Source organism: Zootoca vivipara, chromosome Z (genome assembly GCF_963506605.1).
Source record: "Zootoca vivipara chromosome Z, rZooViv1.1, whole genome shotgun sequence".
Lineage (NCBI taxonomy): Eukaryota > Metazoa > Chordata > Lepidosauria > Squamata > Lacertidae > Zootoca > Zootoca vivipara.
In genome coordinates, this window is record NC_083294.1 from 4,109,567 (window position 1) to 4,136,268 (window position 26,702).

At 46.0% G+C, this 26,702-nt stretch overlaps 2 protein-coding genes across 2 annotated transcripts; one reads left to right on the top strand and one right to left on the bottom strand.

Moving 5' to 3' along the window:
- Positions 1-1,944: 1,944 nt before the first annotated feature.
- On the bottom strand, positions 1,945-6,588 carry AMBP (alpha-1-microglobulin/bikunin precursor). The gene is made up of 10 exons (XM_035102408.1): positions 6,422-6,588; positions 5,178-5,320; positions 4,959-5,035; positions 4,583-4,696; positions 4,120-4,221; positions 3,845-3,882; positions 3,390-3,471; positions 2,860-3,027; positions 2,549-2,713; positions 1,945-2,058 (listed from the first exon to the last, which is right to left on the bottom strand). The coding sequence occupies exons 1-10, from the start codon at positions 6,512-6,514 to the stop codon at positions 2,024-2,026; spliced, it is 1,017 nt and encodes a 338-aa protein (XP_034958299.1). The 5' UTR covers positions 6,515-6,588; the 3' UTR covers positions 1,945-2,023.
- A 5,513-nt stretch (positions 6,589-12,101) lies between these two features.
- Positions 12,102-26,307, top strand: CCDC183 (coiled-coil domain containing 183). The gene is made up of 14 exons (XM_060270434.1): positions 12,102-12,430; positions 17,518-17,639; positions 18,330-18,407; positions 18,523-18,690; positions 21,306-21,410; positions 21,720-21,842; positions 22,590-22,721; positions 22,811-22,865; positions 22,986-23,086; positions 24,236-24,396; positions 24,492-24,657; positions 25,395-25,523; positions 25,876-25,969; positions 26,174-26,307. The coding sequence occupies exons 1-14, from the start codon at positions 12,361-12,363 to the stop codon at positions 26,305-26,307; spliced, it is 1,638 nt and encodes a 545-aa protein (XP_060126417.1). The 5' UTR covers positions 12,102-12,360.
- The last annotated feature ends 395 nt before the right edge of the window (positions 26,308-26,702 follow it).

Here is a 26,702-nt window from a genome sequence, read left to right on the forward strand (position 1 = left end):
GGTATGTCCTGAACCCTGCAATCCTCCTCCTCCTCCAATTATTATTATTATTATTATTATTATTATTATTATTATTATTATTATTATTATTATAGCACTTTATGGGGTGTCAGTAAGGCCTTCGAGGATGTGGAAATTCCTGTGTCAATCGGCGAATAAAGGTTAATAAAGGCTAGTAATTGGGTTAATAAAGGCTAATAAAGGAAGCAGCCCTCCTTGAATTGGCTTGAATTGGGCGTAGTCTCAGGCTTGGTCGGCTTTTATTTTATTTTATTATATTCTATTGTATTAATAGGTCTGATATGTTTTGAAATACTGTACGTGGGACAATTATGTCTGGATGGATCCTCCAGCGGAACAGGCAGTCTATCTGAATTCCTCTGTTAGTAGGCTAAGTCTAATCATCGGATTGATAGGCTCCTATTAGTAGAATCGAAGGCAATTGATAGGATTCATAGGAACCATTAATAAGATTCGTAGGCTCCTATTAGTAGTATCCAAAGGCTCCTATTAGAAGGATTAATTGGCTATTAATAAAATTCATAGGCTCCTATTAATAAGACTCATCTGCTCCTATTAGGATTAATTGGCTATTAAAAGGTTCATAGCCTCCTATTAATAGGATCCATAGGCTCCTATTAGAAGGATTAATTAGCTATTAATAAGATATGTAGGCTCCTATTAATAGGATTCATAGGCTCCTATAAGAAGGATTAAAAGCCTAGTAATAAGATTCATAGGCTCCTATTAGTAGGATTAATTGGCTATTAATAAGATTCATAAAGGGGCCCCTGGCCATCAGGTCCAGTCATGTCCGACTCTGGGGTTGCGGTGCTCATCTCGCGTCATTGGCCGAGGGAGCCAGCGTTTGTCATGTGGCCAGCATGACAAAGCTGCTTCTGGCGAGCAAGAGCAGCGCACGGAAACGCCATTTACCTTCCCGCCAGAGCGTTCCCTATTTATCTACTTGCACTTTGACATGCTTTCGAACTGCTAGGTGGGCAGGAGCTGGGACCGAGCAACGGGAGCTCACCCCGTTGCAGGGATTCGAACCACCGACCTTCTGATCAGCAAGCCCTAGACTCTGTGTAAGTTTAACCCACAGCGCCACCTGGGTCCCTTAATAAGATTCATAGGCTCCTATTAATAGGATTCATAGGCTCCTATTAGAATTAATTGGCTAATTCTAATAGGAGCCTGTGAATCAGATTCACAGGCTCCTATCAGAATTAATTGGCTATTAATCAGATTCATAAGCTCCTATTAGCAGCATTACTTGGCTATTAATAAGATTCATAGCCTCCTATTAACAGGATTAATAGGCTGCTCTAGTTTGCCAGAAGCGGCTTTGTCACGCTGGCCACATGACCTGGAAGCTGTACGCCGGCTCCCTCGGCCAATAATGCGAGATGAGCGTGCAACCCCAGAGTCGGTCACGACTGGACCTAATGGTCAGGGGTCCCTTTACCTTTACCTTTATCAGAAGAATTAATTGGCTATTAATAAGATTCACAGTCATCTATTATTAGAATTCTTAGGCTCCTATTAGAAATGGCTATTAAAAAGATTCATAGGCTACTATTCATAGGATTCATAGGCTCCTATTAGCAGGATTAATTGGCTATTAATAAGATTCATCAGCTTCTATTAATAGGATTCATAGACTCCTATTATAATTAATTGGCTATTAAGCAGATTCATCAGCTCCTATTAATAGGATTGATTGGCTCCTATTAGTATTAATTGGTTATAATAGGAATCATTGGCTCCTATTGATTTGTGGGCTTTTGTTACTGTTTCCTGGGGGGTATTATATCCTAATTAGGTTTATATGTTTTGGATTAGGCTTTTATTAGATCCTAATGGAACCCCCAGTGCCCGGCCCAGCCTATCTCAATATTTTATTTTATTTTATTTTGTCAAGTGAAATGAATTCAAGAAACGGGAAAGACTCGAAACCTGCATTTATTGCCGTGATTATTGGCAAGTTTGGGGCCATGGGTTCGAGAGGCGCGGGCCGGCTTCAGGACACCGTCGGACGGAGGAAGTCATCGTCCCCTAAAGAGGAGAGGGCAGAAACGATGAGGTCAAGAAACAACAACAACAACAACAACATCATCAACAACTAGTAGTGTCTGGTCCTCAAGGTTGCACTATGACTTGTACCAAATAAACCAGCCCTGAGGACTGGAAACTTTATTTTGGAAATCTCTCAGCGATTAGTACTAGAATCTTTTTCCAATAATGATGATGATGATGATGATAATAATAATAATACTAATAACAGAAGATTCAGGTAGGAAGATGTGTTCAAAATATATGTTTGAGACCAACTAAGTTCGTTCTTGGTATAAGCTTGCCTATGCATGCACACTTCATCATATATTAATAATATTAATACTAATACTACTAATAATAGTGATGTTTCTGGTCCTCAAGCTTGCGCTAGGACTTTTCGCAAAGAACAGAGCCCTGAGGACTAGAACCTTTTTTCGAAGAATAATACTAATAATAATCACTAATAATACTAATAATAGGGCCGCCGCACCTTCGGGGAGCACCCCGCAGTACTCCTTGCACTCCTTCTCCAGGTAGAACTTGTTGGCGTTGGCCCCGCAGCCCTGGAAGGTGATGCAGGCGCCCCGCGGGGCATCAAAGGCCCAGAATTCCGAGGGGCAGGGACCGCCAGGGATTATGGGAAGGCGGCAGGCAGCTGGGGAAGAGAAGAGGAGGGTCTTGAGATGTTCCCGGAGAGCCTCCAGGCCCAGAGGAAATCTATCCCAGCCCACCGTTCGAGGATTGACAGCTGAGATCCCTTATTGGCCGCGGGTCAGTTTGGATGACCCTGGGTACCCTCACCTTCCGTCCGGCATGTCTGAAGGCAGGCCCTCTCCGTGGGGAAGCGGTTGGTGTTGCCCAGGCAACCGCCGTAGAGGAAACTCTGGCATGCCTGGGCACTGGCATTGTAGAAATAACGGACTTCTCGGCCAAGGCAGGGGCCTTCATCCTTGAGGAGCTGGCAGTCGGCTTGCGGGGAAGGGAAAAGAAAATCTCAATCGAGGATGGGGGGAACATGCAAAGTAGCATGCAATATCTGGGGAACTCCCTGTCTCTTGAAAAGTAGCAGGCAAAATCTGGGGAAATCCCTGCCTCTTGAGAAGTAGCATGCAAAATCTGGGGAACTCCCCATCTAAGTAGCATGCAAAATCGGGGGAATTCCCCGCTTTGTAAGAAGTAGCATGCAAAATCTGGGGAACTCCCTGCCTCTTGAGAAGTAGCATGCAAAATCTGGGGAACTCCCTGCCTCTTGATAGATATCCCAAGAGACCCTCACCCAAACTTCCCTGCCCCACAAGGAATGGCACCCCCTCCACATTGCAAGTGCGCACCTTCCCCAACGTTTGGGAGCGCGGGTGCAAATCCATCGGCGGAGCCTTCCTCCTCAAACAAGACAGTCCTCCGCACCCTCTCCTGGAAAATGTCGCATGAGGCATTGTCAATGGGGTACCCTGAGGTGCCCCCCCCCAAATGGTCAGCCCTGCCCCGGGGGTGGAGGGCAGGCCGCCCACGGAGCTTTCGGAGCGGGTGCACGATGGGTGTTAGAAATGGGAATCGTGTGCAACAGTGGTGCTCAACCCCAAAATCACGCCACACCCTATAGGTGCAAGCTCAGCACCCATAGGAGTCACACAGGCCCGATATCTCAGGCTGCATTTGTCAGTGGCGTCAGATCGAGGTCAAAGGCTTGATTGGAGGAGGAGCTTTTTGTGGGCGAAGTAGAGAGGTCCCTGGGTGCTCCCGGAAGCCTGAGCACCCACCCACCCATCCCCTTAGGGTCACCTACCTGGGGCGCTTCTTCAGCCTGGGGCGGAATGCACTCCCCTAAGGAAAAACAGAGGGGGTTTGGACCCATTTTTTGAGGGGGCTTCTCTGAGAAGGGATCCCATTTGGGTGTGGGAAAGTGGGGTGCAGCGGGTCAGACTAGATGACCCCGGAAACCCCCAAACCCCAAATCTATAGGCCAAGGAAACTGGGCTCTACAAAGTGTGCAACCGAAATAGGCAGGAAATCCGAACGGATTTAAACCTGCCACCTCCTCCCCTCCCCCCCCCAACTTGCCTTGGTTGCTCAGGACAAAGATGGCGTCCTCAGGGATCCCCAGGCCCAGGGCCCGTCTCCGGAAGTCCTCCACCAGGTTCTCGCTCAGCACCGGGGTCCTCCCTGCAACAGGGCGAGGGATTCGAAACTCACTGAACTAGAAGGTGAGAAAGGCAGGAAAGGAGACTTCCCAAACACTTTCCAGTGGCGGGGAGTTCCCCAGTCGGAATAAATAGGAGCTATATTCCAGCTGCAGGGAGTTGCACAGCTTAATCACCATTACTTTTCCTGCCCAGGTATTTCATGCAGCGGGAAGTCAGCTGGGTGAACAAAGAGGCCTTACCAAATAGAGCTACAGGGTCACGGAAGCGACCTTTCAATATATTTTTAATTAGCTAGATTTCATGCTGCAGGGAGTTTCCTTGGGCGGTTGTCTATCTCCCACAGCTGAACTACATTTCTCGCTGCGGGGATTTCTACGCACCGTAGAGCTTGGCGGTGGTGCTGAGCCCGTGGGTGCTGTTCTTTTTCATCACCCAGACGGCAAACTCGTTGGGGTCGGCGTGCACCACAAAGGTCTCGCCGTGCGCCTTCCATCCTGGAACGAGAGGCGGTGAGAGGCTTGAGGGTTCTGCCTTCAACTTGATATGGGAGCAAAGGCTTCATTCATGGAGGAACAATGTGTGGGATGAGTAGAGAGGAAGGCACACAAAAAAATAAATATATACAAAGGCACCGGAGATTTATTTGAGGGGTTCCGATGAGTCAACTTTATAGGTGAGCAAAGGCTTTATTCATGGAGGAACAATGTGCGGGACGAGTAGAGAGGAGGGAACAAAAAAAATAGAAAATAAACCTACTTGCGTTTTGGAACGTGAATCTTCCCAACTCGGCGCTCTGCTGGTAGTTCTCCGTGTAGGCCCGGCAAGCCCCTTGCCTGTGACAAAAGAGACAGGATCAGGGGCGTCAGACTATATGACCCCACGGGCCCTTCGGTGCCAATCTCCACCTCTGTTTGGGCTGGATGACCCTTGGGGGTTTCCTGAACGGATTTTCCCCCTTGTACGGTTGCCACGCACCTGAGCCGGGTGCTGGTGGCACTGAGTTCCCCAGGCGCCTTCCCCGGGCCCAGGACCAGAGTCCCGGCACTGAGGTGACTGCGGCGGGCCTGGATCCAGCGGCAGGTCGATCCAATGGCCACCTCGTACCATTTTCCGTAGAGCTGGGGGGGGGGGAAGAGCATTACTTTATTATTATTATTCCCCGGGTGGACAAGCTGCTATTGTCTCCCCCAGAACCAGCTGCCGTTCCATTTAAGGGCATGAGTCGGGCAGTTCCGCAGGTTAACAGGGCCCTCTTTCCCTAGGCCCTTCACAGGCTGCCACTGGCTTCCATGCAAAGTGGCAGGGAGTTCCCTTGGTTAATATATACCTTCCCTACCCTGAATGACCGGGAAAGTGGCAGGGTGTTCCCCAGGTTAAATTTCATTTTACGTGAATCAAATGTGCCGCCAAATCTCAGGGGGTCCCCTTGTTTTCCACAGTGTCCTTTGGCCCCAAAGGTGCCATTATTATTATTATTATTATTATTGATGTATTTGGCATAATTAAGTTTCCAGTTGCCCTCTATGTGGGACAAGAAGCTACAGTTAGAACTGGATATGGAACAACAGATTGGTTCAAAATTGGGAAAGGAGTACGACAAGGTTGTATATTGTCTCCCTGCTTATTTAACTTATATGCAGAATTCATCATGCGAAAGGCTGGACTAGATGAATCCCAAGCCGGAATTAAGATTGCCGGAAGAAATATCAACAACCTAAGATATGCAGATGACACAACCTTGATGGCAGAAAGTGAGGAGGAATTAAAGAACCTTTTAATGAGGGTGAAAGAGGAGAGCGCAAAATATGGTCTGAAGCTCAACATCAAAAAAACCAAGATCATGGCCACTGGTCCCATCACCTCCTGGCAAATAGAAGGGGAAGAAATGGAGGCAGTGAGAGATTTTACTTTCTTGGGCTCCTTGATCACTGCAGATGGTGACAGCAGTCACGAAATTAAAAGACGCCTGCTTCTTGGGAGAAAAGCAATGACAAACCTAGACAGCATCTTAAAAAGCAGAGACATCACCTTGCCGACAAAGGTCCGTATAGTTAAAGCATAGTTAAAGCTATGGTTTTCCCAGTAGTGATGTATGGAAGTGAGAGCTGGACCATAAAGAAGGCTCCCTTTTCTCCTTAATTCCCCCCCCTCCTTTCGTTTCCTCTTTCCTTCTTTCCTTCAAGTGGGAGGCAGTTCCGCAGCCCCACGGCCCCCCTTACCTTCTGCACTTCCATAGCTTCCTGGGCTTGTCCCTCGCCCACATTCGCACCCAAGACCAGGGTGGTGAGTGCGAGGATCGCGAGGGGCTCCATATTTTTCCCAGAGAGAGGAGACGTCTGGCTGCGGCGGTGGAGAGTTGGCTTCTGGGGTCCGTCAGGAGAGAACTTTGGCCCCGGCCATTGACCTTCGGCTTATCGCTTACGTTATCAGCAACCTTCGTTATTTGCTGAGAGGATGGATGACGCCAATCAATCGTCAATATCAGGTGGGAAGCTGGCGTCACAATAGAAATGAATTGAAATAAATAGCTCTTATTCTCGGCTGTTGCTTACATTATTAGCAGCGTTTGTTATCTGTTATTAATAAGCAGATCCCTAAGGAATAAGATGCAATTCAATAATCAATATCAGAGAGGAAGTGTGCATCTTCATAGAAAGAAATAGAAATAACTCTTTTTCTCGGCTTCTGCTTACATTACCAGCAGTGTTTGTTATCTGTCATGTGATTAATAAACAGATCCCTAATCAATAATCAATATCAGATAGGAAGTCTGCATCTTCATATAAAGAAATAGAAAGAAAGAGCTCTTTTTCTCAGCGTTGGCTCACATTATCAGCAGCGTTCATTATCTGTCATGTTATTAATAAGAAGGTCCCTGAGGAATAAAATGCAAATCAATAACAGATAGGAAGTGTGCATCTTCATAGAAAGAAACAGCTCTTTTTCTCAGCTGCTGCTTACATTATTAGCAGCCTTTGTTATCTGTCATGTTATTAATAAGCAGGTCCCTAAGGAATAAGATGCTAATCAATAATCAATAACAGATAGGAAGTGTGCATCTTCATAGAAAGAAACAGCTCTTTTTCTCAGCTGCTACTTACATTATTAGCAGCCTTTGTTATCTGTCATGTTATTAATAAGCAGGTCCCTAAGGAATAAGATGCTAATCAATAATCAATAACAGATAGGAAGTGTGCATCTTCATAGAAAGAAACAGCTCTTTTTCTCAGCTGCTACTTACATTATTAGCAGCCTTTGTTATCTGTCATGTTATTAATAAGCAGATCCCTAAGGAATAAGATTCGCCGAAGAATTGATGCTTTTGAATTATGGTGCTGGAGGAGACTCTTGAGAGTCCCATGGACTGCAAGAAGATCAAACCTATCCATTCTTAAGGAAATCAGGCCTGAGTGCTCCCTGGAAGGACAGATCGTGAAGCTGAGGCTCCAATACTTTGGCCACCTCATGAGAAGAGAAGAATCCTTGGAAAAGACCCTGATGTTGGGAAAGATGGAGGGCACTAGGAGAAGGGGACGACAGAGGACAAGATGGTTGGACAGTGTTCTCGAAGCTACGAACATGAGTTTGACCAAACTGCGGGAGGTAGTGCAAGACAGGAGTGCCTGGCGTGCTATGGTCCATGGGGTCACGAAGAGTCGGACACGACTAAACAACAACAAAGGAATAAGATGCTAATCAATAATAACAGATAGGAAGTGTGCACCTTCATAGAAAGAAATAGCTCTTTTTCTCGGCTTCTTATTCTTAATTCTTATATATTTATTATGATTACTTGGTCAAAATAAAAAAAAATATTTCAAAAAATTAGTAGTTATCATCATTTTAACTATCTATACTGATCATTGATTAGATTTTCTCTACGATAGCAGCCACTGAGGACTAGAAACTTGCTCCATTTGTAGGTGAAGCGGAAATTATTTCCTATTAAATGCAGTTCATTTTGGACCCAGGTTAGAAAACATTATTTTCCTTACTTTCCTTTTTTTTAAAAAAATAATCCTATTCAAAACTTCCTTGAGGACTAGCAACTTGCTGGATTTTAAAGTTAAATGCAGGTGATTTCCTGTTAAATTCACCTTATTTTCCTCTGGAAAAACCATTTTTAAGGCCAATTGCAGCTCAATTTTGTATTCAACGCAGCTTAAATTTTTGTTTGCACACTGTCAATCATTTGCCAACCACCGCCAATCATTCACAGAAGCAAACAAAAAAAGGCCAAAAAGCTTGCAAAACACCCCAAAGCTGGAGCAAAGTTTGGGCAAACTTTGCAAAATGTCCCAAAGACAGCCGAAGGTTGCAAAAAATAATAATAAAGGTTTTGCAATCCCCAGTTTAGAGATCCTCCATTAAATAATAATAATAATAATGATAATAATAATAATAATAATTCTGGGCGGCTTCCAACAAAACATTAAAATACAGAAATGAAACATTAAAAGCTTCCCTAAGCAGGGCTGCCTTGAGATGCCTTCTAAAGGTCTGGTAATTGTTGTTCTCTTTGACCTCTGGTGGAAGGACATTCCACAGGGTGGGTGCCACTACCGAGAAGGCCCTCTGCCTGGTTCCCTGTAACTTGGCTTCTTGTAGCGAGGGAACCGCCAGAAGACCCTCGGCGCTGGACCTCAGTGTCCGGGCAGAATGATGGAGGTGGAGACGCTCCTTCAGGTATACTGGACCGAGGCCGTTTAGGGCTTTAAAGGTCAACACCAACACTTTGAATTGTGCTCGGAAACGTACTGGGAGCCAATGTAGATCTTTCAGGACCAGTGTTATGTCCAAAATGACTCCCAGGCTGCGCACCTGGTCCTTCAGGGGCACAGTTGCCCCATTCAGGACCAGGGAGTCCTTCACACCCGCCCGCCTCCTGTCCCCCACAAACAGTACCTCTGTCTTGTCAGGATTCAATCTCAATCTGTTAGCCGCCATCCATCCTCCAACCACCTCCAGACACTCACACAGGACCTTCACCGCCTTCACTGGTTCTGATTTGAAAGAAAGGTAGAGCTAGGTATCATCTGCATACTGATGAACACCCAGCCCAAACCCCCTGATGATCTCTCCCAGCAGCTTCATATACATATTAAAAAGCATGGGGGAGAGAACAGAACCCTGAGGCACCCCACAAGTGAGTGCCCAGGGGTCTGAACACTCATCCCCCAATACCACTTTCTGAACACGGCCCAGGAGGAAGGAGCGGAACCACTGTATGACAGTGCCCCCAGCTCCCAGCCCCTCTAGACGGTCCAGAAGGATGTTATGGTCGATGGTGTCAAAAGCCGCTGAGAGATCCAGCAGAACTAGGAAACAGCTCTCACCTTTGTCTCTAGCCTGCCGGAGATCATCAACCAGTGCGACCAAGGCAGTTTCAGTCCCATGGTGAGGCCTGAATCCCGACTGGAAGGGATCCAAATGGTCCGCTTCTTCCAGGTGTGCCTGGAGTTGTTCAGCAACCACTCGCTCAATCACCTTGCCCAGGAATGGAAGATTTGAGACTGGGCGATAGTTGGCCATAATGGCTGCATCTAAAGACGGTTTTTTAAGAAGTGCTTTAATAACCACCTCTTTCAGCGGGTCTGGGAAGGCTCCCTCATAGAGAGAAGCATTCACCAACCCGCAAAGCCCATTGCCCAGCCCTTCCCAGCTAGCTTTTATAAGCCAGGATGGGCAAGGATCAAGGAGACAGGTGGTTGGTTTCACTCGTCCAAGCAGCCTGTCCACATCCTCGGAGGTAACAGATTGGAATTGATCCCACACAACTTGACTAGACAGGACTCTAGCACTCCCCCGCCCCGGCCCTGCTCCCACGGTGGAGTCTACCTCTTCCCGAATCTGAGCGACTTTATCTGCAAAAAACTTTGCAAAATCATTGCAGGAGATCATGTGGCCCGTACTGGGCCCGGATGGAGCAGGTGGTTCCGCTAAATTGTGAACCACCTGAAAGAGTCTCCTGCTGCTGTTTTCTGCAGATGCGATGGAAACGGTGAAGAAGGTCCTCTTCGCCGTCACCATTGCCACTTGGTAGGCTCGAAGTTGAGCTTTAGCCCGTGTTCGGTCTGATTCAGAATGAGTTTTTCGCCACCGGCGCTCTAGCCGTCTCAACGACTGTTTCATCGCCCTCAGCTCTGGGGAAAACCACGGGGCTGTCCGGGTTCCATGCAATCGAAGAGGGCACTTCGGAGCCAGGCAGTCAATAGCCCTGGTTAACTCCGCATTCCAGTGGGCCACCAGGGAATCAGCTGAAAGGCCATCAACATGGGATAAAACATACCCTACCACTCTCTGGAAGCCAATTGGATCCATTAAGTAGCGGGGGCGGACCATCCGAATCGGTCCCACTTCCCTGCAGAGGGGAAGGGTTGCAGAGAAGTCCAGTTGCACCAGAAAGTGATCTGACCATGGCACTTCTTTTGTTTCGCTTTTACTTAATGTCAGATCACCAACATCCATAGAGGTAAACACCAGGTCCAAGGCATGTCTGCGGCTATGAGTTGGGCCAGACTTATTCAGGGACAGCCCCATGGAGGCCATGCTTTCCACGAAGTCCCGAGCGGCTCCTTGTAAGGTCGTGTCGACATGGATGTTAAAATCCCCTAGGACAACCAAGCTAGGTGCCTCCAGGAGCACAGCTCGGGCAGGGAATCCTTGGTGCAGCAGGGAGGTCGGTACACCAGAAGGAATCCTGTACTGCCCCTATTGCCCAACTTCCAGAACATGCACTCAGAATACTCGGTCTTACCAATAGGACACCTGGTGCAAACTAATGACTTCCTAAAAATCACTGCAACCCTCCCTCCCCGCCCAGATGGCCTGGGTTGCTGTGCATAAGAGAAACCTGGTGGACAAGCAGCGGCAAGGACAGGCCCATCTGCTTCATCCAACCAGGTCTCTGTCACACATGCCAGGTCAAATCCTCCACCCACAATCAGGTCGTGAATGGCAGTGGTCTTATTCATCATTGACCTGGCATTGCACAGGAGCACCTTCAGGTCATGTGGGTATCCCTTGCCGATTCCAGTATCCGGTCAGGAACAGACCCGGAGGCAGGGATAGTCCTCAGACAACGACTAAGTCTGCCTCCTCGGTAATGACATGGTCTGGTCTTAGCGTAACTCCTCCTCCTACCCGTGACCACTGAGATCGGTTGTCCCAGTTCATCCCCCCCCCCCCGTGGAATCTGCCCCAGCCATTTTTCTGGCTGGGACCCCCTCCTGGGCAGCCCTGACCCCTCCACCCCTCCCCTTAAAAACAAAATAAAACCTTTGTAAAAAAACAGCAAAAAATGGAACAAAAGAAAAACACAAAAAACACAAAAAACACAAAAAACAATAAAACCAAAAACAATAAAAATTACAAATATACCCAAAGTTTAACAAATTCCCATACCCAACTAAAAATCCCTCCCACCTACCACCCCAAAGAAAATAAAAAACATAAAAATTCTTTAAAAAGCATTTTAAAAATAACTCTGTGCTGTTTTAAATCCCCCTGGGCAGCACCAGCAGCAGAACAGCGGCAGCAGTCCTTATGAGGCCCTCCAGGCCCTGCCCTGAGCCAGGTGGAGAGAGGCAGGGACAGGGCCTGTGGGCACTCACAGCAGGAAGAGTCCTGGGCAGCATTACTAATTATTATTATTATTAATAATAATAATAATTGCCCCGTGAGCCACGTTTTAGTTGTTGTTGTTTACGACTAAAACGTGGCTCTCGGGGCAACTATTACTAATAATAATAACAATAATAATAATAAGTAATGGAGGATTGCCTAGGATTTTAATTGATATTATTATTATTATTATTATTAGTAGTAGTAGTAGTAGTTGCCCCAAGAGCCACCTTTTAGTCATTAAAAAAAAAGATTGCTGAGGACTTTAATTGATATTATTATTATTATTATTATTATTATTATTATTATTATTATTAGTTGCCCCAAGAGCCACGTTTTAGTCATTCTGTGGGTCATTCGGCTAGATGACTCTGGCGCCCTGTCAATCATTCTGGGATTCAGTAGGCTTCTGCTAGAATGAACCGGGGGGGGGGGCCTGTGAGGTCACAACCACCTCTGTGACATCACACAGGAGCTCGTGGGCGTTGCTCTGCTGCCCCGCCCACCCTCCCGGGGATTCCCCCACTTGATCACCATGCGCTTTGCCAGGAAGAGGGACGTCAAGGAGCAGATTGAGGGCCTCCAGACCATCATCCACCTGCAAGGTGGGCCGGATCGTAGGGAGAAATCTAGCAGAAAGAATTAAGGAAGGAAGGAAAGAAAGAATTAAGGAAATAAGAAAGGAAGGAAGGATGAAGGAAGGAAGGGAAAAAGGGAGGTTTTAGGAAGGAGGGAAGGAAGGAATTAAGGAAGGAAAGAAAGAAAGAATTAAGGAAGGAAGGATGGATGGATGGGTGGATTTAGGAAGGAGGGAAGCAAGGAATTAAGGTAGGAAAGAAGTAAAGAAGGAAGGAAGGAAGGAAGGAAGGAAGGAAGGAGGAAAGGAAGGAAGGAAGGAAGGAAGGAAGAATTAAGGAGGAAAGGAAGAAAATAAGGAAGGAAATAAGAAAGAATTAATGAGTTGAGGAAGGAATTTAGGAAGGAAAGAAGGAAGGAGAGAAGGGAGGTTTTAGGAAGGAGGGAAGGAAGGAATTAAGGAAGGAAAGAAGAAAGAATTAAGGAGTTAAATGAAGGAAGGAGGAAAGAATCAAGGAGAAAAGGGAGGGAGGGAGGGAGGGAGGAGGGAGGAAAGATTTAGGAAGGAGGGAAGGAAGGAATTAAGGAAAGAAAGAAGGAAAGAAAGAATGAAGGAATTCATAGAATCATAGACTCATAGAGTTGGAAGAGACCACAGGGCCATCCAGTCCAACCCCCTGCCAAGCAGGAAACACCATCAAAGCATTCTTGACATATGGCTGTCAACCCTCTGCTTAAAGACCTCCAAAGAAGGAGACTCCACCACACTCCTTGGTAGCAATTTCCACTGCCGAACAGCTCTTACTGTCAGGAAGTTCTTCCTAACGTTTAGGTGGAATCTTCTTTCTTGAAGTTTGAATCCATTGCTCCGTGTCCGCTTCTCTGGAGCAGCAGAAAACAATCTTTCCTCCCCCTCTATATGACATCCTTTCATATATTTGAACATGGCTATCATATCACCCCTTAACCTTCTCTTCTCCAGGCTAAACATACCCAGCTCCCTAAGCCGTTCCTCATAAGGCATCGTTTCCAGGCCTTTGACCATTTTGGTTGCCCTCTTCTGGACACGTTCCAGCTTGTCAGTATCCTTCTTGAACTGTGGTGCCCAGAACTGGACACAGTACTCCAGGTGAGGTCTGACCAGAGCAGAATACAGTGGTACTATTACTTCCCTGGATCTAGACACTATACTCCTATTGATGCAGCCCAGAATTGCATTGGCTTTTTTAGCTGCTGCATCACACTGCTGACTCATGTCAAGTTTGTGGTCTACCAAGACTCCTAGATCCTTTTCACATGTACTGCTCTCAAGCCAGGTGGCACCCATCCTCTATTTGTGCCTTTCGGTTTTTTTGCCCAAGTGTAGTACCTTACATTTCTCCTTGTTAAAATTCATCTTGTTTGCTTTGGCCCAGTTGTCTAATCTGTTGAGGTCATTTTGAAGTGTGATCCTGTCCTCTGGGGTATTAGCCACCGCTCCCAATTTGGTGTCGTCTGCAAACTTGATCAGGATGCCCTCAAGCCCATCATCCAAGTCATTGATAAAGATGTTGAATAAGACTGGGCCCAAGACAGAACCCTGTGGCACCCCACTAGTCACTACTCTCCAGGATGAGGAGGAGCCATTGATGAGCACCCTTTGGGTTCGGTCAGTAAGCCAGTTACAAATCCACTGAATGGTAGCATTGTCTAGCCCACATTTTACCAGCTTCTTTACAAGAATATCATGGGGCACCTTGTCAAAGGCCTTGCTGAAATCGAGATAGGCTACATCCACAGCGTTCCCTTCATCTACCAGGCTTGTAATTCTGTCAAAAAATGAGATCAGATTAGTCTGACATGACTTATTTTTCAGAAACCTATGCTGACTTTTAGTGATCACAGAGTTTCTTTCTATGTGCTCACAGACTGTTTGCTTAATGATTTGCTCTAGAATCTTTCCTGGTATTGATGTCAGGCTGACTGGGCAGTAATTGTTTGGGTCCTCTCTTTTCCCCCTTTTGAAAATAGGGACAACATTTACCCTCCTCCAGTCTGCTGGAACTTTGCCTGTTCTCCAGGAATTTTCAAAGATTATTGCCAGTGGTTCTGAAATCACCTCTGCCAGTTCTTTTAATACTCTTGGATGTAGTTCATCTGGCCCTGGAGACTTGAATACATCTAAACTAGCCAAGTATTCTTGTACTACCTCCTTACTTATTCTGGTCTGTGTTTCCCCTGCTGAATCATCTGCTCCATATTCTTCAGGTCAAGCATTGTTTTCTTTTTTTGGAGAAGACTGAGGCAAAGAAGGCATTGAGGAGTTCTGCCCTTTCTCTGTCCCGTTTGCATTTCACCATCTTCTCCTCTAAGTGACCCCACTGTTTCCTTGTTCTTCCTTTTGCTACGGACATACCCATAAAAGCCCTTTATGTTGCTTTTAACCTCTCTGGCGAGCCTGAGTTCATTCTGTGCTTTAGCTTTTCTGACTTTGTCTCTACACGTGCTGGCTATATGTTTGAATTCCTCTCTGGTGATTTCCCCCCTTTTCCATTTTTTGTACATATCCCTTTTAAATCTTAACTCAGTTAAAAGTTCTTTAGATAGCCACCCTGGCTTCTTTAGGCACCTTCCATGTTTCCGTCTCATTGGTATTGCCTGAAGTTGTGCTTTTAAAATCTCACTTTTAACAAACTCCCAACCATCATTCCCTTTTAGTATTTCTGTCCATGGGATCTCACCCAGCGTTTCCCTAAGTTTTCTGAAGTCGGCTTTCTTAAAGTCTAGGATTTGAGTCTTAGTATGCTTGGTTGCTCCTTTCCGCTGAACAATAAACTCCAGAAGAGCATGATCACTCCCACCTAATGATCCTGCTACTTCTACCCCACTAACCAGGTCATCACTATTGGTTAGGACCAGATCTAAAATGGCTGATCCTCTTGTTGCTTCTTAAGGAAGGAAGGAAGGATTAAGAAGGAATGAAGGAAGGAAGGATTAAGGAGGAAAGTAAGGAATTAAGGAAGGAAGGAAGGCATGATGAAGGAAGGAAAGAAGGGAGGTTTTAGGAAGGAGGGAAGGGAAGAATTAAGGAAGGAAAGAAGGAAGGAAAGAATTAAGGAATTAAGGAAGGAAGAAGGAAGGAGGAAAGAATTAAGGAGGAAAGTAAGCAATTAAGGAAGGAAGGAGGGAATTAAGGAAAGAAGGATGAGAGAATGAAAGAAGGGAGGGAGAAATGTAGCAGGCCAGGAGGCTGGATCACAGGGAGAAATGGAGAAAGAGGGGACAATGATATTGTAATGTAATAATGTAATAATAATGTAATAGGTTCCTGCCAACCTAGCAGTTCGAAAGCACGTCAAAATGCAAGTAGATAAATAGGAACCGCTACAGCGGGAAGGTAAACGGCGTTTCCATGTGCTGCTCTGGTTTGCCAGAAGCGGCTTTGTCATGCTGGCCACATGACCTGGAAGCTATACGCCGGCTCCTTCGGCCAATAATGCGAGATGAGCGCGCAACCCCAGAGTCGGTCACGACTGGACCTAATGGTCAGGGGTCCCTTTACCTTTAATGTAATAATTTAATCATAATAATTGGAGAAAGAGGGGACAATGACATCATCATTTAATAATTTTATAATATAATATTATAATATAATTTAATCGTAATTATTAGCGAAAGATGGGACTTTGAGGATGATAATTTGTTGTTGTTTAGTCGTTTAGTCGTGTCCGACTCTTCGGGACCCCATGGACCATAGCACGCCAGGCACTCCTGTCTTGCACTGCCTCCCGCAATTTGGTCAAACTCATGTTTGTAGCTTCGATAACACTGTCCAACCATCTCGTCCTCTGTCGTCCCCTTCTCCTAGTGCCCTCAATCTTTCCCAACATCAGGCTCTTTTCCAGGGAGTCTTCTCTTCTCATGAGGTGGCCAAAGTCTTGGAGCCTCAGCTTCAGGATCTGTCCTTCCAGTGAGCACTCAGGGCTGATTTCCTTCAGAATGGATAGGTTTGATCTTCTTGTACCGTAGTCCATGGGACTCTCAAGAGTCTCCTCCAGCACCATAATTCAAAAGCATCAATTCTTCGGCGATCAGCCTTCTTTATGGTCCAGCTCTCACTTCCATACATCACTACAGGGAAAACCATAGCTTTAACTATACGGACCTTTGTAGGCAAGGTGATGTCTCTGCTTTTTAAGATGCTGTCTAGGTTTGTCATTGCTTTTCTCCCAAGAAGCAGGTGTCTTTTAATTTCGTGACTGCTGTCACCATCTGCAGTGATCAAGGAGCCCAAGAAAGTAAAATCTCTCACTGCCTCCATTTCTTCCCCTTCTATTTGCCAGGAGGTGATGGGACCAGTGGCCATAATCTTGGTTTTTTTGATGTTGAGCTTCAGACCATATTTTGCGCTCTCCTCTTTCACCCTCATTAAAAGGTTCTTTAATTCCTCCTCACTTTCTGCCATCAAGGTTGTGTCATCTGCATATCTGAGGTTGTTGATATTTCTTCCGGCAATCTTAATTCCGGCTTGGGATTCATCTAGTCCAGCCTTTCGCATGATGAATTCTGCATATAAGTTAAATAAGCAGGGAGACAATATACAACCTTGTCGTACTCCTTTCCCAATTTTGAACCAATCAGTTGTTCCATATCCAGTTCTAACTGTAGCTTCTTGTCCCACATAGAGATTTCTCAGGAGACAGATGAGGTGATCAGGCACTCCCATTTCTTTAAGAACTTGCCATAGTTTGCTGTGGTCGACACAGTCAAAGGCTTTTGCATAGTCAATGAAGCAGAAGTAGACATTTTTCTGGAACTCTCTAGCTTTCTCCATAATCCAGCGCATGTTTGCTATTTGGTCTCTGGTTCCTCTGCCCCTTCGAAATCCAGCTTGCACTTCTGGGAGTTCTTGGTCCACATACTGCCTAAGCCTGCCTTGTAGAATTTTAAGCATAACCTTGCTAGCGTGTGAAATGAGCGCAATTGTGCGGTATTTGGAGCATTCTTTGGCACTGCCCTTCTTTGGAATTGGGATGTAGACTGATCTTCTCCAATCCTCTGGCCATAATAATAATACTAATAATAACTATGACTACTATGAATGTCTTGATCACACACCCCTGACCCCCCCTCCCAGAGCAGGGAAGGAAGCTCTTCGCTCAAGGGGCGGAGGAGAATGTCGGCAAGAACAAATACCTCCTGGGCTACCTCCGGGGAGATGTCCGTCAAGGGGCCCACGAGCTGGACCTGTCCATCAAGGTATGGGGGGACAAGGGGGTGGACTGGATGGCCCCTGGGGACCCCCTTCCCTCTCCCCCTTCTCTTCTAGGATTTCATCTCTGCTTGCTTGGTTCGGGGTCAGCCCAGATGATCATGGGGTATCCTACCCCAAAAGGGAATCCTCATAACATGGGAATTCCTTCGCTGTCCATCATTCCTGGATTTGGGAGCTTGGATTCCCAGATCGGAAGGCTTTGAAGTAGAGGATTGATGGGAGGAGGGAAGGAAGGAATTAAGGAAGGAGGGAAGGAAGGGGTGGGTGAGAGATAGAGAGAGAGAGAGAAGGAAGGAAGGAAGGATAGATTTAGGAAGAAGGAAAGGAAGGAAAGAAGGAAGGAAGGAAAGAAATAAAGAATTGAGGAATTAAGGAAGGACAGAAAGAAAGAAGGATTCAGGAAAGAGAAAAAGGAAATAAAGAATTAAGGGAGGGATTAAGGAAGGAAGAAGGAAGGAAGGAAGGAAGGAAGGAAGGAAGGAAGGAAGGAAGGAAAGAAAGAGGAAAGGAAGGAATTCAGGAAGGGAGGAAGGGATGTTGACCCATCTCTGGAACATCTCCGAAGACCTTCCAGAGACAGCTCCACGAAAAGGTAGATGAGCCAACCGGGATTGTGGGAAAAGGGACCCCGAGTCATCTATCCTGACCCGCCGGCCTTGTCCTTCTCCCCGCAGTATGACCACGCCACCATCACCCGTGCCTGCCGTGACCGCAAGAGGGAGAAGGTGGCTCTGGCCGAATACACGGTGGAGGTGAGGAGGCTGTCGCGATCGGTAATCGTAGGGGGGGGATTGACGACCGATCGATCAGCTCGCTGATTGATTGATTGGCCTGCTGATTGACAACATGTCCCCCCCCCCCGGACAGCAAGCTCGAGCTACGCTGAGCAGCTACGTCTTCAGCCGCATGAACACCCACAACGCCCTGCTCTACGAGGTCAAGCGGCGGGGCACGCACCTTGAGGAGCTACAGGTCATCTTGCGGGGACTCATCGCCCTCGAGACGCCTGGGCCCGAGGCTCAGGCCCAGCTGAGGGTGAGAGGGAGCGTGGCGCTCTGTAGAGATCCCAGATTCAAGAAATAAGACTGTTTGTATTGATTAAAGAATAATAATAAGTTATTAATATTTAATCATTTATTTCATGTTATAATTAGGTTATTAAATAATATTATATCACAATCTTAAATACTGTAATAATTTAGCAATCCCAGATTCAATAAAAAATACTATTCTTATTGATTAAATAACAATAGTATTATTAATATTTAATAATTCATTTAATTTTATAATATAACTAGCTGACCCGGCCACGCGTTGCTGTGGTTCTTTCCTGTGACCCCCCCCCGTCCTGATCCACGACGTATCCTGCCCCTCCTCCCTCCACGCTGGCTCATCCCTGTGTTTCGGTAGGATACCCTTCCCTCTGTTGTCCGTGGGGAGTGTTGGCCCCTCCCCCATGTATCTCCATACCTTGGCCCCCACCCTTGGAGAAGGAACTGTTAGGTTCTGGGTTCTATTTCCCAGCATGCACTTTTGTCTGAGCCCTCTGTTGTCCCTGGGGAGTGTTGGCCCCTACCCCCGGTATCTTCCTACATTGGCCCCCACCCTTGGAGAAGGAAATGTCAGTTTCTGGGTTCCATTTCCCAGGATTTACTTTTGTCTGAGCCCTCTGTTGTCCCCTCCCCCCTGTATCTCCATACATTGGACCCTGGGCACATATCGTGAACATTTCTATATATTTAGATTAAGGATTGGGGGTGGTGATGCGCCCTGGGACCCAGAGAACTACTTTAAAAATCCCGACCGGGGGGGGGGGGTCAAATAGCGAAGCCCCACAGCCCCGTAGCAACGGACAGGCCCAGACAGAAGGAGGGGGGGTCTTATGGGCCACTTGGCGTGGGCCTCCGAATCCAAAGAGGGCCTCAGTCAGCATACTGTATTCACAATCAGTAAAATGGAAAAAAGTAACAAAAGGGTTAAAAACAGGGCCACATTATCTACCTGGCCCGGGCCTCTGTCTGGCCCTGCAAAGGACCTGGCAACAGAAGGCGCATTCTGAAACACCCAAGTTGTTCAGTTCCAGGAAGTGGCAAGGGGAAGGTAGGGGATTGTAAATCGAGGGGGTTGGAATTGGGCACTGCAAATATATGAGGACTTAAACTGGGGAGAGAAAGTGCATGGTTGTTGTTTTTTTTAAAAAGACGCAGAGGGTTGCATTCAGTCGTAGTATATGTGAAATGGAGGGTAATAGCCCCCCTTCAGATCCCCCTGGGCCTCAGAGTTTCCCTGAGTCGAGGCGAGATACTGTGGAGAGGGCAGGTTTCATCCCTGTGTCTCCCCCCACCCTGTTCTGACCCATTACGTATCCCTGCCTTCTATTCATTGGACCTTGTTGCTGGAAAAGGCCTGTTTTCAGTTGAAACAAAATAAAAATATTCCTTCCAGCAGCACCTTAAAGACCAACTAAGGTGCTACTGGAAGGAATTTTTTTATTTCGTTTCGACTACCTCAGACCAACACGGCTACCTGCCTGTTTTCAGTTGGTTTGGTCTTCAACACCTCTGCTGGATGGATGGATGGATGTGAGTGGTGGATCTCGTGGTGGAGGCGGGGTTTGTGGGTTGCTGTGCGTTAGTCTGTCAAATGTAGGGTAATAGGCCCCCTTCAGATCCCCCTGAGCCTCAGAGTCCCCCTGTTTTATAGGATCTCGTGGCGGAGGCGGGGTTTGTGGGTGTGGCGCGTTGTTGTGGCTAATCCATGTGACTGCCCCCACGTGTCCCGATCCATGATCTATTCTGTTTGTCGTCCCCCCCCCTCTCCATGACCGGCGTATCTCATGACGTTTTGAAGGATGGTACTTATTTTTGTCTTGTGGTTATTTAGTGGGGGATTTGGGGGTGGTAGTGGTGCTAAATTGTAAAGTAAAAACCCCTTGCCGTGCCCCCAAGTGCGTTGCTGTGGGTTATTCCCCCCCCCGGGCCTAGTGGAGGCCTGGCAGGGGCTACATAAAACAAAGGCCATGTTGCGACCTGCGATCCGGGCGCTCGCCCTCTTCCCCCCTGGGCCTAGTGGGGGCCTAGCAGTCTGGCAGGGGCCTAGGGGTCTGATAATTTCCGTCTTGGTGGTTTCAGTTGCTTGGTTGATGATGTCATTTGGTTTGTGGGTGTGGCTTAGATTTCACAGGAAGGGAGGGGTGGAGGAGGGTATAACGCCACTTGAGGGCGCTGTTTTACTTGGTGGGAAACCAGGTTTCTACCTGCCCAGATGCGAAATTTGAGGGTTTTTTGTCCCCAACAACGCTCAGGGAATGGCCTGGATCGCTGTGTCAAAATTTCAGGACGATCGGTCAAGTGGTTATGGAGAAAAGTGCGGCTGACACTTTCAAGATTTTTACATTTTTATATATATAGATGATATTAAATAATAATTTAATAATATTAATAGTATTTAGTAATAATAATATTATTAAATACTACTACTGTACTACTACTACTACTACTACTATTATTATTATTATTATTATTAATTTTGAGTGATTGGCCAAACCCTCCACCTGGATTTTAAATCCCCCCAAAATGCCGCCAGCCCTGCCTTGCTGCAGCGGGGAGTTTTCCCAGGTTAACGGCTCTGCCCCCCCCCCCCGGTTGCAGGAGATCCGCCGGCTGGAGAACAGCGTGGAGAAGACCCGGGTGCTAATTGCGACGGCCGAGAATGCCCACATGCTGTACCGGAAGATGTTGGACGTGCTGAAAGACGTGAGGGCTTCTGCCTGCCCCCCGCCCCCCCACCGAAATCGGACTGTGTATTGCTTAATAATAAAAATAATTTGGGAAATAAATAAATAATAAAAAGGGTAGTTTCTCGATGGGACTATATTGCTTCATTATTATTATTATTATTATTATTATTATTATTATTATTATTTTCCACGTTATAATTATTAATGAAGCACTATACAGTCCCATTGAGAAACTGGGTAGTTTCTTGATGGGACTGTATATTGCTTCATCATCATCATTATTGTTATTACTATTAATTTCCATATTATTATTATTTCTTCCCAGGAATTGTCTCACCTCCCTCTCATCCTGGACGACCTGCAGAAGCGGGTGGAAGTCTATCAGGTGGAGCTGCAAGGCGTCCGCCTCATGACCCTTGACACAACAGAAGCCATGGAGGCGGCTCAGGTGAGAGGCTGCAAATTATTATTATTATTATTATTATTATTATTATTATTATTATTTCTACCCTGCCCATCAAGCTGGGTGTCCCCCAGCCACTCTGGGTGGCTTAAAATTTTCCCATTATTATTATTATTATTATCATTTTTATTTGTTTTCCAATACAGCCAATTAACATATTATTATTATTAATCATTTTTATTAGTTTTCCAATAAAAACAGCCAATTAACTTATTATTATTATTATTAAATCATTATTATTTTTCCAATACATACAGCCAATTAACATATTATTATTATTAAATATTATTGAATACAATATTAGATATTTCTTTACTCTTTACTATTTATTATTTGTATTATGAGAGTTAAGCAACGGATTAAAGAATGATCATGAGTCAATCATGTCAGCAAATGAGTATCATCATCATTATTATTATTAAAATCATTTTTATTCATTTTCCAATACAGCCAATTCACATATGATTACTAATAATAATAATAATAATAATAATAATAATTTTTATTGGTTTTCCAATAAAAACAGCCAATTAACATATTATTATTATTATTATTATTATTATTATTATTATTATTAAATATTATCGAAGGCTTAATATTAGATATTCCTTTACTATTTAATATTTATTATTTGTATTATGAGAGTTAAGCAACGGATTAAAGAATAATCATGAGTCACTCATGTCAGCAAATGAGTGTCATCATTATCATCATCATCATCATTATTTCCAGGCCGACATGCTCAACACCGAGACGGAGCTGGTGGCCGAGAAGAAGTTCCGCGACAACTCCCTCAACATCCAGAAGAAGCAGATCGAGAGGATCCGCAGCAAGGACGCCTCTGAGAGGCACCGCCGGACGCTGGTGAGCAGCTGGGAACCCTGGTGCAGCGCCTACCCCTTCCCCCTGCCCCACTGTTCTAACCACTGCATGTCGCCCCCTCTCTCCGCCAGCAAGGACGCCGCGACATGGACTTCCCCAGCCTGATGGGCCGCGAGGGGATGAGAGGTAAGCCAGGGCCCCCTTCCCGTGCCTGGGAGTCGTAGCGTGCGGCACCAGGGAGTTGTAGTGCGCGGTACCCGGGAGTCATAGCGTATGGCCCCCGGTCACCTCTCTCTCTCCTCCCAGGGGCCAGGCTGGAGGCCTCCAAGGCCATGATCGAGTACCAGGGCCTGGTGACAGCCGAAGTGGACAAGATCAAGGCCGCCGTCCAGTGCTCCCACCTCTGGGTATTGTAGTTCCTGACGCCCGGGCGGGAAAGCTTGGGGGGCGGAATCCATCGCCAAAAGGCAGCTTTGAATGTTGAACAGACCGTTGTAGTTTCATATTGGGTTGGAAGCTCCCCAAATGGGGATATTATTATTATATATATATAATAATCCCCATTTGGGGAGCTTCCCCAATCATTATCATTATCATTATTATTATGTCTAATGACTGGTTGTGAATTTCAGAAAGAAAGAAATCGGATCAATATCAACAATTGGCTGTAAATTGAAGAAAGAAATCTCCTCAATACCAATAATTGGTTAATAATAATAATAATAATAATATATTTGTGCCCTGCCCATCTGGCTTCCAACAAAGGTTTAAAAATACATTTAAATGTCACACATTCAAAACTTTGGTTGTAAATCCAAGACAGAAAGAAATCTCATCAATACCAATCATTGGTTGTAAATCTCAGCAATATTTATAATTGGTAGTATATCGCTTAGAAATCTCATCAATACAAAGAAAAATCTCATCAATACAAATTATTGGCTGTATATCTAAGAAAAACCAAATACCAATAAGTCCTTGTAAATTCAATACTCATCAATACCAATAAGTGCTTGTAAATTAAATAGTCTCATCAATACCAATAATTGCTTGCAAATCTGAGAAACAATGTTTGGTTGTAAATCTAAGAAAGACAGACATTTCATCAATACCAATAATTGGTTGTATATCTGAGAAAAATCAAAACACCAATACCGGTAAGTCCTTGTAAATTCAATACTCATCAATACCAATAAGTGCTTGTAAATTCAATAGTCTAATCAATACTAATAATGCTTTCAAATCAAATAAGCATTGATTGGTTGTAAATCTAAGGGTGGGGGAAAAGAAATCTCATCTATACCAAGAATTGGTTGTGAATTTAACAAATACTTTTTAATCAATTAATCAATTTAATCAAATAATCAAATAATTGATTAATAAATCAATACATATTAGATTTGCCATCTAATCAAGAAATCCCAACAAGTCCTAATGATGGGTTGCCTGTCTAATAAATAGAAAAAAACCTCTACTAATTGGTTGCAAAACGAGTAAAAACTTTGGTGCTGTAGATCAATAATCAATAATTATAGCACCAATTTCTTTCCCCGCAGGATATCGCCGGGCGCTTCCTGGCGCAGAAGAAGTCTGAGGAGGACCTCCAGCAGCAGATTGCCGAGTGTGAAAGACGCCGGCGGGAACTTAAATCCCACCTGAAGGCGCTGGAGCTGGAGCGGGCGGAGCTAAAGTTCCACCCGGCACCTGGCGCCCTCAGGTAACAGTTCGAATTTGAAACGCTTTGACGGGATCCTGGGGCAGGCAGTTCCAAACATCCAAAAAAAACCCCGGGCGCCCTGCTTTCCCATGCAGCTCCCAGAAGCTGACCGAGGAGCTGGGCGCAGCGCTAGAGGAAGAGAGTCGCCGCCTGGCGGAGGCCCAGCACCACGTTTCCCAGAACCAGGAGTTGCTGCTACTTTTCGAGAACGGGGTCAACAACCTCGCCATTCGCCTGTGTGGTGTCCACGTGGCCGGGCAGGTAGGGAACTACAGTTCCCAAAGTCAGCTTGGGTCTTGGGAATTGTGGTTTACGGGCAGCCTCTCCCACTCAATTCTGTTTGACCGGGAACCGTAGTTCACCGGGTTCCACACCATACTATAGTTCCCATGGGCAAGGCCTTTGAAATGCCATCCTGTGTGGTTTGCACAGGGTACAAAGCTGATCCCTTGTGGCAGGAAATTCTGGAAACTGTAGCGCTCTTTGCACCCTGGCAAACTTTAGTTCCCGAATTTCCAAAAAGGCAGTTACATTTCATGCTGCAGGGAGTTTATTGATTCACCCCAAAGCCCTCCATTTCCCCATCTTGGCTCTCCAAACGTTCCCCTCCCTCTGATGCAACAGGGAGTTCCCAAGCTGAACCCCAAAGATCTGCTTTGAAATTGTTCTCCGTTCCAAAAATGCAGCTATATTTCATGCTGCGAGGAGTTCAATCAATCAATCAATCTACCCTGAATCTCAAAAAATCCAGCTATATTTCATGCCGCGGGAAGTTCAATCAATCAATCAATCAATCAATCCACCATGATTTTCCAAAAATGCAGCTATATTTCATTCCATGGGGAATTAAATCAATCAACCCCAAATTTTCAGAAATGCAGCTATATTTCATGCCGCGGGGAGTTAAATCAATCAATCCACCCCGGATCTCAAAAAATGCAGCTATATTTCATGCTGCGAGGAGTTTATCAATTAACCCCCCTTTCTCTCCCCTCCAGGATGAATTCCGTGGCGAGGCCTGGGACATCTTCCAGAAGCTCCAATTCTGCGAGGGGCGGCTGCTTCACCTCCTCAAGGTGGCGGCCCAGCCGCTGCACTTTGACTTCAGCCAGGAGGAGTCCAACGAGGTGCGCGGGAACTGTAGCGCCAGCTTCAGCAAGGCGCCTGGCGGAGGTTTCTCACCACAACGGCGTTCTGATGTGACCGGGGGGGAGGGGGAGGAGCACACCAGGCATGGAAATGTAGCGTCTCCATAATAAGATTTTTCCCGTTCCCCCAAGCAACGCCGGGAACCGTAGCGCCAGGTGTCAAGTCGGTTGAGATTCATCCGGGAATATCGACATTGGGAATTGGAATTGGGAATCTGGCGCTGAGAGGCTTGATGAGCGTTTGACACAGGGCAGAACCATCCCAGATAGATTAATTAATTAATTACAATAACAACTAATAATTAACTAATAATTAAGTTGCCCTCCACAGACCTTTGTCCAGGTGAGGAACGTCTTGGAAGAGAGCACCCGGGAGGAGCCGCAGAACCTGAGAATCACTTTCGAGGACGACGAAGACGTCCGAGGTACTACCGGGCACTGCGGCGCTACGACTCCCAACCAGCTGGGTCCGGATCGGATGGGGGAGACGGGCTTCCCCAGAGTCTTAGCAGGGAGGGTTGCCAAGCTGTCATCCATCTCTGGAAGGGGAGAAATGGGGGAAATGGTGGGATTGTAGAGTGGGACACCGGGCGGCCATCCATCTCAACCCCGTTGCTCTCACCCAACAGAGGCCTTCAATTTTGCCGACATCGACCACAGCTACCTCCCTGGGCGCGAGGAGATAAAGAAGCAGGGCCTGAAGCTGATCGACGACAAGACCAAGGTGGTCAAGAAGAAGCAGAGGGGGGCCTCCAAAAAGTGAAAGAATGCAAAATATTATTAATAATTAGAATAATTCCTTTGCTGTGTAAAGCCAAAATAAAGAATTAGGTGTTTGGAAAAGGTTGGGTGTGAAGATTGTCCCTCCTGGGGCGCCATAGACCACAATCAAAGGCCGCCACACACAACATGGCCGCCACGTCCCTGAAGACACTTTTGCCTCCCCAGCCGCTTGTCGTAGACACCCTCCCTCCGCCCTCCTCCAGCTCCTGCCTCTTTATTATTTATTCTTTCTATATATATAAATTTATCGGTATAAATTTATCGGTATAAATTTGTATTATATGCATAAATTTATCGGTATAAATTTATATTATATTTATATGCATATATTATTTATCTCACAGCATATTAAGCCCACGCGAGCCGCGCTTCCTT